At 43.1% G+C, this 10,926-nt stretch overlaps 1 protein-coding gene across 1 annotated transcript; it reads right to left on the reverse strand.

Moving 5' to 3' along the window:
• Window positions 1-392: 392 nt before the first annotated feature.
• On the reverse strand, window positions 393-10,901 carry LOC109464942 (C-type lectin lectoxin-Lio3-like; the record flags this gene model as incomplete). The annotated part of the gene is made up of 4 exons (XM_019762059.1): window positions 10,577-10,901; window positions 1,676-2,089; window positions 1,073-1,165; window positions 393-604 (listed from the first exon to the last, which is right to left on the reverse strand). Coding segments are annotated over exons 1-4 (801 nt in total), but the record flags the coding sequence as incomplete, so codon positions are not given.
• Window positions 10,902-10,926: the final 25 nt, after the last annotated feature.

Genomic DNA, 10,926 nt, shown 5'->3' on the forward strand with positions numbered 1-10,926 from the left:
GTCAGACGTTTCAGCTAGTCACTGACGAAAACTGCTGAAACGTCTGACGTTTTCAAAATCACATCCAGTTGCTTGAGTAACTGCTTTTTTGGTGTTTCTGCATGTTTGTTTCGAATCTGCATATCTGATGTTTACCCTGCACTTATCTTGTAATCATTCTACCTTAAGCTATGAGTTTTCTTCTGCAAAATTGTTTATTGTTCCTTGTCAGTTTGCACTAAAAAAGACACCAATATGTAATGAATTATGTACATGATGTACATGAAATTTAATATGTACATAAAACATGATGTAACCCAACACTAGTTACCATGGTGACAGACGTCTGGTTCAGGTCATTGACCTTATTTGTTTGGAGAAGAAGAGGAAGAAGAAAAATTGTCCATTTTTTTACCTTCCAAACCAGCCTGCCTTGAACTTTGGCCCTCCGGCTTGGAACGGCACCACTGCACCAGCTGGCTCACCCCCACTCCGAGGAAGAAACCGACGACTGCCGTCGCTATGGCAACTCCCGCCAGAACACCAGGCCCCACTTTCTCGTCTGCAGGCACTTGCCGGCTTGGTCGGCTGCCAACTTCAACCGGATGATGACTACTCAAATTTTCTAAACGGACGAAAACATATAGCCTCAACCAGGTCTTTCTACGGGAATACGGATAATAGAATTCGGCAAAAAAGAGAGTAAAATTGGCCAAGGGAGTCCGGCCGTGGAGAGGTAGTTTCTTTCCCAGTGCGGCCAGTCAAACCTACAAGGCGGCCAAACTCCCATGGAAAATATTTTCCTGTATATAGCCAATGTAGTTAGTCTAATAGAGAATAGAAAACATAGGCGTGCGCGGATATATATGACATCCAAATCAACATGGCCTTAGCATGTAAATGGCTGAAATAGTGTTTCTGTGCTTTGTTCGAGGCTATGCTTTTATAAACTTTTTTTATATATAAACATCAGGAAAATTAGTTACCAGTAGTGATCGGGTATGTATGATAATCAAAGTATCCAAAGACTGCAAGACTAACGGATTAACTGTTTTGTCTTCTTGGAAGTAAATTTAAGACATGTCACTTTTACCTTCAGTAGTATAACCTTGAGTAGTTGTCGGTTGTGTCGCCGGTTGCGTGGGTGGTTGCGTGGGTTGTTGACTACTGCCCTCCGGAGACCTGCCTGATTACAAATATCAATTGAACACAATCCAGTCAGGCCTTCTCAAGTTATGCTGATAACAAATCTAGAGAAAAACCAACACACACACTGTGAAAACTGGAAAACTCAAACGTCGATACTGTGTGAATCTGGAAAGAGTAGAAATCGGACAAATAGAGAGATACAGTACAGTTTGCCGCTCCAGAACTGTACTCTCTAGCGGACCAACTCCCCTGGCATGTTATGTCTCTATTTGGCCGATTTCGATAGCCTCTACCAGGCTTCAGGAGGCGGCAAGGAAGAGTAGAAATCGGCCAAATACAGATATAACATGCCATGGGAGTTTGCCTGCTGGGAGAGAACATTCGGGTGCGGCAAAATGTTTTCTCCCAGCAGACAAACTCCCTTGGCATGCTATCTCTCTATTTGGCCGATTTCTACTCTTTCCAGCCGCCTCCCGAAGCCTGGTAGAGGCTACGATTTCTACTCTTTCCAGCGGCCTTCCGAAGCCTGGTAGAGGCTAAAGCTGACCTGATGGAGAGACTTGACAGATGAACTTCCCGGCTTCAGTACACGATCCATCGTTCCACGTGTTCTTTTTGAACCAGAATTCGGGAAAGTACTCGGCACACTCCTCGCTATCGCCACCATCGTTGTTGGGTTCTCCTGGACCCCAAGCTCTGAAGTCGCCCAGAGGAACGTTATCGTCCCACACCCAAACTCCCTCCTGTTTGTGATATGTCAGTCCAAAGCGGAACCAACCGTTCACGTCGACGGCATTTTTCAGATCGATGAGGAACTCGTTGGTTGCAGTGTCGCGGGGCATGGCAAGGGTCCCCCCGTCTAAAGAACACCTCGCGACTGCACCGATGTAGGTTGTCCTGTCGTTGAAGGCCTTGTAGCACAGGCGACTAGGCTGATGGTAAACGTACCCGTCTGGGCAACCTATTTCAGAACGGAAAAGGTTGTGAGGTCGTTTGGCGTTGCGGCAGAGTGCTCGACTCGGAACCAAGAGGTCCTGGGTTCGAGTCCTGACATGCCACCGATCTTGTGCCCTTAGGAAAGGCACTTAACACGACTTTCCACACTTAACTCAAGTGAAAATGAGTATTGTCCTGTCCTGTACATGTATTTGTCCTCTACGTTGGTGGTGGCATAAAATTAGTTAATATAACTTAAGTGTGCCGTCACCATGCCTAGTCATGAAATATGAGAGAGAGAGAGAGAGAGAGAGAGAGAGAGAGAGAGAGAGAGAGAGAGATGGGAGAGAGAGAGTCTGGTGGAGTCTAGCAGAAACTCATGTAAACACTGAACCACCGTTTGTCTATCTTGACCGTGAAAGTGACCTACCTGTTGTTTGAGCCTGACCTCCGGGACTCGAGACCAGTACCTTGAGTAAGAAGGCGGCTAACAGCAAGACGGAAGACTTCATGTTTACGTGGTGGATACTGGAACCCAGATATACTTTTTAACCTCCAACTTGAAGATTTTTGGTGACTACAAGACAGTATTAAATTTTCAAGACAGTATCCGGTAAAAGAAAGATACTAGTACCCGTACAAAAAAAAAAGAAAACCAGATAAAAACGACTAAAAAGACGTGAAAAATAGGCGGAAACCAAAACCTCTGCTAGGAGAATGAGTTTCGCTTCCGCAAATCTTTTTTGGACGACTGACAATTTTTGAAGGGCAAAGCAACAGTATGACCTCAGCTGTCGCAGTCTTAACGGGGGGGGGGGCATCGACGCGAAATCCTCACGACACCAGGGTTGGCATGATCTGTATCTGTATAGCCTGGGTGCCAGACTGTTGCCAGTGTACAGGCCAGATCATCGGCTTCAGGGCTAGACTGGGTGCCAGACTGTTGCCGGGGCCAGTATACAGGCTAGCTCCTCGGCTCCAGGGCTACACTGGGTGCCAGGCTGTTGCCAGGGCCAGTATACAGGCTAGCTCCTCGGCTTCAGGACTAGACTGGGTGCCAGACTGTTGCCAGGGCCAGTATACAGGCTAGCTCCTCAGCTCCGGATCCAGGGCTAGCCTGGGTGCCAGACTGCTGCCAGGGCCAGTATACAAGCTAGTTCCTCAGTTCCAGGGCTAGCCTGGTTGCCAGACTATTGCAAGGGCCACAATAAAGGCTAGCTCTTCGACTCCAGGGCCAGCCTGGGTGCCAGACTGTTTCCATGGCTAGTATACAGGCCATCTCCTCGGCTCCAGGGCTAGCCTGGGTGCCAGACTATTTAATTTCCAGGGCCAGTATACAGGCTAACTCATTTAAGGGCTTTAAAAACATTTATTTCCAGCTATGTTGATGCTAGCTATACTCATATTAAAAATAAACAAATAATATCGAGACGACATAAAAATACTTTCATGCCTACTCCTGTCACAAGCAACATTGTGAGCAACACCTTGTTCTATGTTCTCGTAATTTTCTATTTAACGTATAACAGTGACCAAAGTTTTTTCCCTACAACATAGTAGAATATGTGTCATCTCATGCGTAATCTGTACTACTTATATTTTATCAGCATTGAGCAAAAATGTATCCAATAAAATGTTTAACAGTGACAACCGTCACAATTTGTATCATGGAGATAGAAAAGGTTGTATGTCCCTTGCAGGGGTTCACACAAAAAGGCTAGGGTCTGCAGTTTTTTCTAGGTTCGGTCGGGAAATACAATAGGAAACACAACATTTTTCCTATGCCCATGTCTTATCCCATGCACTACCTCTTTGTTTATATATACATGTAGATGTTTTTGGACTTTTCTTTGCTACATTGACCGTTACCACTTATGTTAGGATCATATGTTTTGCAAAAAAAAAGATTAAAAAGATCTTCGGAGCCTTTTACTATGCCGTGAAAACCAGAATTGGTATTCATTTATATTTTCAATGCAGGTAATACTTTCCTATCAAATTCGAAATAGACTAGAAAGGTAACATTTGCAAATACATAATGTTAAAACTAGAAACGTAACTTACATTTTGTAAAGTAAATGCATATTGTTGACCTTGACATATGGTCTGCTCTGTTTCTTACTCAAACACATGATGTAACCAAAGACTAGTTACTAATAGTAAAAACATACAAAATAGCAGGCCAAGTTCAGTTTTTCACTAATGATGGCTCAAACACATAAAGAAACTAGAGTTCCCGGACCTCAAATGATATCAATCTTTATGACTGACAATTTGTAGATTATTCCCCCTGATTGTGCAAATAGGATGCTCATTTTCATGAATTATATCAATTTATTATATTCTCAACCAAAGGACAACCTTATATAAACAAACAGTGCCATTCTATTATTTCCTCATAAATTATGCAAATAAGGTCCTGATTTGAATACACTGTACAATGTACATTGTGTTTAGTAATGTTCACCTTCACTGAACTTTCAAATACCACAAGTATGAACTTCCAGGCAGTTATCATGACATAATTATAAACTTTTCTCGTTAATTATGCAAATTAAGTATTCATTTACATAATCAATATCTGCCTGTGTTTCATTCTCTATTACCAATGTCACAAGATTCAATAGTCCTATCATGGGATGCAGCTGAATTTCCCCATAGATTATGCAAATTACATCCATTTTTGCATAATTGTCACATAATTATATCAAGCATCACGTAAGCTACCTACATACCAAAAATCACGACGATCCGTCGATTGGTTCTTGAGTTATCCTCTTTTGAATATTTTGAAACAGATAGCCCTGCAGTTCCAGAGCAAGCCGCTAGGGGGCCCAAACTCAAGTCACTTCTTCCCCAGCGCAAGAGCTACCTGCCATCCAAATTTCGTCACCCTAGTCTGGATCATGAGATATCAAAACCGGACGTTCAGCTGCAGTACCATAACGAGACGCTAGGGGGTCCAAAATCTCAAAATCTAATCATTTTTAGGTCTCATTAAAAACCTACCCACCTACCAAGTATCAAGACAATCCATTTAAGCCTTCTCAAGTTATCGTGTCTACAGACGGACACACACATACACGAACGCCTCTGAAAACATAACCTTCTTGGTGAAGGTAACAAACAAGTTATGGTTCAAGATAACTGTTGTCCATCGGCTCGTATGGAGATGAATCTTCCCTTGCGGTGGACTCTACATACTCCTCTTCCTGGTCATTCTCATCTAGGAAAACAAAAAATTCATTCATTTATCTATTGGTTTGATCATGGAGGTAGAAAAAAGAGTTTGACTGGACATTCAGCTAAGACTAGCATGTGAAGTGCGAACTTTTAGCAGATGTCTGGCGGCAAAAGCGTTACGGTTAGAACTGGTCATCTTGAGAGAGAGAGAGAGAGAGAGAGAGTCGGATTCTATGTTCGAATTCTACTATCCTAACCCCTATGGGAGCCCTTCTGGGGTCGTGTGGCGTAGCGGCAGAGTGCGCGACTCGGAACCAAGAGGTCCCGTGACATGCCACAGATCTTGTGCCCTTGGGAAAGGCACTTTACACGACTTTCCTCACTTAAGTGAAATCATTGAGTATTGTCCTGCCCTGTATTTGTCTCCTACTTTGGTATAGGCATAAAAATGAGTTAAAATAACTTCAGTGTGCCGTCACCATATCTAGTCATGAAATGTTGGAATACAGATGGATACAGCCCCCCCCCCATACAGCTAAAACCGTTGTGTAACCAAAATAGTCTGACCTAGCTTTTTTTTATTCCAACACATCACAAGACGTGGTGACGGCACACTTAAGTTTTTTCAACTTATATTAATGCCGCCACCAACACAGGGGACAATACAGTACTCATTTTCGCTACTCCACACGACCCCACATGCCTAGCTTGCGTTTCGGTATCTATCAGACACCTGGAAGGCAATGATGGCCTGCCTCAGCAGCTGACATGCGGTGGAGGAGAGAGAGAGAGAGAGACACCTTCCTTCATCGGCTACGTATTAAGCGGCGAGAAGCAGAACTCCAGTCAGAAGCTCTGAGGAAGGTGTCTGATAGACATCGAAACGTAAGCTAGGTAAGACAATCTTGACTGTGTAAAAGAAAACTCCTGTATCCTACAATGACTCACAGCAATGCACCAAGCCTTGGTAGTGGGTCGGCTGGAGTTCCTGGTACTGCCCGCTTGGCTGGTGAAGAACAGGCGGCACTCTTGGGACGTCGTAATGGACCCGGGTATCCCCCGCCTGGTCTGGGCGCGGCTGCCCGCTTGTCTGGCGAAGTAATGGCGGCACTGTCGGGACGTCATATATGTAATGGACCTGGGCATCCCCCGTCTGGTCTGGGCGAGGGAGTGGGATCGGTTCCAAACGCACCGCGTTGGAGTTTTCTTCTGCAAAAATTGTCAAGTTCACGTGCTTTCTTTTAGTTTGCATGATTTGCAAGTTGCTAAAATGCATCGGAATCGGAAACTACATCCTAAAGTCGGAATCGCCGCTATCAGATTTCGTTGAATGGAAAAAAATCAATTTCACCCATAGGCTCACATTTTTTTCGCCCTGTCGCTTCATTTTTTTCCAACAAACAACAACAAACCAACAAATTAAATTGGTGTGGCCTAAGATAACTTTATTTGCAAAATCAAGCCCGAAGGCTAATTGCTGGCACAGTGTCAAAAAAAGTAGAAGTAGAACATACGGCTACTGTCGGATCAACTTAGAGCTTCCCAGCCGCTCCCCGAAGCCTGGTTGAGGCAAGGATCAACTATATGGTACTACGTTTGCTATTGTGGACTTTGACTTTTTCTTTGGAGGCAGTAGATGATACACTGTCCCACGTTTTGCATATATACTGAGCGGGTTTTGTGATCTTAATAGAAACATAATTAAGTGATACTTAAAGTAATGTCCTCGTTCAAGGTTGAAAGTTCAAAGTAAACAGAATGATGCAGAGAATTTTCGACGAACGAAATGTCGTGTCGAAATGCGGAGAGTGAGTCACAGTTAAGGAAACACACTAAAAACTTGTTACACTTTGTTTCATTTGACACTGTGAGGATTTTGGACACTGAACAAGACTATTTCCTGAGAGGGGTGAAGGAGGCTATTTACATCAGGGCTCATCACCATTCTTTGAACCGCGACGGGGGCCGACATCGTCTACCAGATACTTTTGACCCAGTGTGACGTCACACTCCGAAGAAGCCACATGACAAGCTTCACTGGGTCAGTCTACTGAGGAAGACCAGAGTGACTGGTCGAAAGCTCTAGGTGAGAGAATTTTTGTGTTGGACCAAAAGTTTTAACTTTAAAAACACCAAAAAATTGTCCAATATTTTTACCTTCCAAATCAGCCTGCCTTGAACTTTCCCCCTTTGGCTTGGAACGGCACCACTTCACCAGCTGGCTCACCCCCACTCCGAGAAGGGAACCGACAAATGCTGTCGCTATGGTAATTCCCGCCAAAATACCAAGCCCCACTTTCTCGTCTGCAGGCACGTACTTTGCTATGGGAAAAGAGAGGCAGCAGAAGAGAAAAGGTTGTTAGTTACAATACCGTAGTTACTCAAGCTTCTTCGGTCGGCTAGGCCGACTGCCACCTTCAAGATCAAACGTCATATTGCGTTTCTTAATAACTATTAATTCTTATTTATTAATTGTTATCTGATATTAATCATTATCATGTGTTGTTAATATCATTTGTACTATCTATCAATTACTATAATGTATAATGTATCATACAGTTTATGTTGTCGGGGGAAGATCCTGGACAGGCCATAACGGCCCTTTATCTTCCCTCGCATATCTCTTTTGTTTATGATTATGTTATGTTCATTTTATTTCTTTGGTCAAATGCGAATAAACAAAGAAACAAACAAACAAGAATGAGAACTACATATACTTAAATTTCTAAATGGGAAATATAGATAAAGCAAAACTTATTCAAACCCTCTCCCAGCTGGGAATTCTATATCATCAACCGTCATCAGATGTGTGATGCAATCGCTGTTACTTCTTTGTGTTGGAACGAGCTCGAACTCTTTAACTATGGATTCTACCAACACAGATGAGCTTTCATTCGAATGTTGTTACTTAGTATGTCAAAATTCAAGTTTTAAAACTAACTTGGTCCAGCCGGCGTTGTCGGTGAGGTCGGGGGCGTTGCCAATGGAGTCGGAGTCGTGGCTTGAGCTGTAGTGGCTGTCGCTGTAGTGGCCGTCGCTGTAGTGGCCGTCGCTGTAGTGGCCGTCGCTGTAGTGGCCGTCGCTGTAGTGGCCGTCGCTGTAGTGGCCGTCGCTGTAAGGCAAGAGACTTTTATTGAAACCTCATACCTCTATTGACGTGTTTTTGTTCCACAGAGAATGCTATTATATAGCCTTTATATATAGATAAGGCTGCCTTTGGTGGAGAACATTTCATTTCATTTTCATTTCATTTATTTATTTTACCAGCAAAATACACTCAGGTTACATTAAAAAACCTGTTTTTCAGGTAGTGCTGGGTATACAAGTACAAATACTGACAAACGTTATACATTACAAGAAAAAGACATAATCCAAAATGACATACAGTATAACATGGTCAACTCATATCATTCATGAAATATTATTTACATAAGCAAGAAGAAACAGTCATAATTCCTGAGTCTTAAACGCTAAAATCATCTGGTGAAGGTATGAGCTCGCGGAACTCTGGTTCATAAGACAGATACTTACTTCGTTCGCAATAATCTTCTTCATAGTCAGGAACAAAAGAAACAACTTGACCTGTCCCAAATCCCATGCATCACAAAGTACAATTATCTATAATTCAGCTGTGGATTTTCATCATTATGGCATGGTCGTCTTCTTTACCAGAGAACAGGATGAAGTCATCCCGGTTACTTCGTTTTTAATAGGAGTACTTCGTGTTTAAAATTGTATTTACCTGGAGTGCACTGGCCACAACTCAGAGGACAGTTGGGAAGCATGTACCCTGGAGTGCTCTCACATTCACCTATACTTGCCCAGTAAGCACAGTGAGGACTCGAGTCACTGCAGTCTGTCTACAGGGGAACAATCAAGTAGGAAGTTTCACGTCAAAGACAATGGTGAAGAAACACCTAAAAGTCATAATGTGGCTATCAACCCAACCGTCGTTAATTAGGGTGAATGGAATGTAATACAATCAACAAATGCCCAACTGTCTATTTCAATTCAAAACATACTGAGAATGCTAATTGAGAAATCTAATGCAACATAAATTACGATTAGTGCTGTGAATCCCCCCCCCATTACAACATAGTAGTTTTTTCCACAAAGCCAAGGAAGCAATGTAACATATTTAAATCAGATTACTTCTTTTGTAACAGGCGTTCTTACTAGCTAAATGTTGTTTACCCGAATTTCACAGTGATCCCCTTCATAGCCAGAAACACAATCACAGCTATAGCTGTTGACGCCGTCCACGCAAGTTCCACCATTTTGACAGGTCACACCAGAACAGTTGCCGGGCCCTGCATTGGCATATTGGGATGTCAGTCAATATGCTTCCAAGAAAAAAGCAATTTGAATTCTAGCAAGTCGCTTGCATCACAAAGAGTACGGTCAGCAATGCCTTTCCTAGCTTCTGATATGCTCATGTCGTTTTTTTTCTTTAAAATACAACAAAATGAAACATCTGTCATCCAGGTTACTTCATTCTTAATAGGTGTACTTGTTTAACAGTGATCTCCTTCATAGCCAGGATCACAGCTACAGGAGTTGACGCCGTCCACGCAAGTTCCACCATTTTCAGAGTTTTTCACGGTTTTTGTATTAGTCCGCGATCAATCGTGATGCGGTCTGACCCAAAAAGCTAGTATAGGTGCGTTGTGATTTCAATGGATTCGCCAAATCAAAGATTACGCAAAAGTTATCGCAACAACCTATTCTTTTTATTTTTATTTTCCAGACTAATAAACTGGTGGATGTCCCAACTACTAAGTACCTAATACCAGCTCAGAAGAGAACAAGAAATAGCCACGCATTCAAGTACCAGAGTTATCAACCAAGGATTGAGGTGTTCAAGAATTCATTCTTTCCTAGAACTATCGCAGAGTGGAACTCACTGTCACCAAGTACAGTAGGGGCACTGTCAATAGATAGCTTTAAACAATGTCTAGAGCTAGAAGTTCAAGGGTTAGGTGTAACAAGTCGATCGGTGTAATATAGCCAGCTGCCGCCGCGCCGCGTGCCTGCGAAGCTGGTGTGTTACGCCGAAAGGCGGTTATACCGGCTATACAGATACAGATACAGAAACATTTAGTTTGAAGTTTTCACAGTATATAAGCTGTTACCCAGGAAACAATTCGTCTTCCCCAGCTTTGCTGAACGCATTCTAAAACGATAACATTATATTACCTTTCCTATTCCCACGCAAAACATGACCTGACGATCTTGTAAACAACGTACATGATGACACCTGTGGACAGTGTAGAAACTCACGTAAACACTGAACAATTGTTCGTATATCTTGACCGTGAACATGACCTACCTGTTGTTTGAGCTTGACCTCCGGGACTCGAGACCAGCACCTTGAGTAAGAAGGCGGCTAACAGCAAGACGCAGGGCTTCATGTTTACGTGGTGGAAACGGCAGCCAGGTAGTCTTTTTAACCTCCAGGCAGATCTTTTGGCGGCTTGATTAGCACTGCTTAGACGGTATCAAATTGTCAAAACAGTATGAAATTGGCAGGACAGTTATCCAAAACGCCACAGGTAAAGAAAAGAATGCCGGTAAAAACAAGAAAGCCGGATAAAACCGCCTACAAAGACGTAAAAAATAGGCGGAAACCTTAACATCTGCCCAGGGGAATATGGCTTTCGCTTTCGCAGATCTGGTTCG

This window comes from Branchiostoma belcheri, unplaced genomic scaffold, assembly GCF_001625305.1.
Source record: "Branchiostoma belcheri isolate BF01 breed outbred unplaced genomic scaffold, Haploidv18h27 scaffold144, whole genome shotgun sequence".
Lineage (NCBI taxonomy): Eukaryota > Metazoa > Chordata > Leptocardii > Amphioxiformes > Branchiostomatidae > Branchiostoma > Branchiostoma belcheri.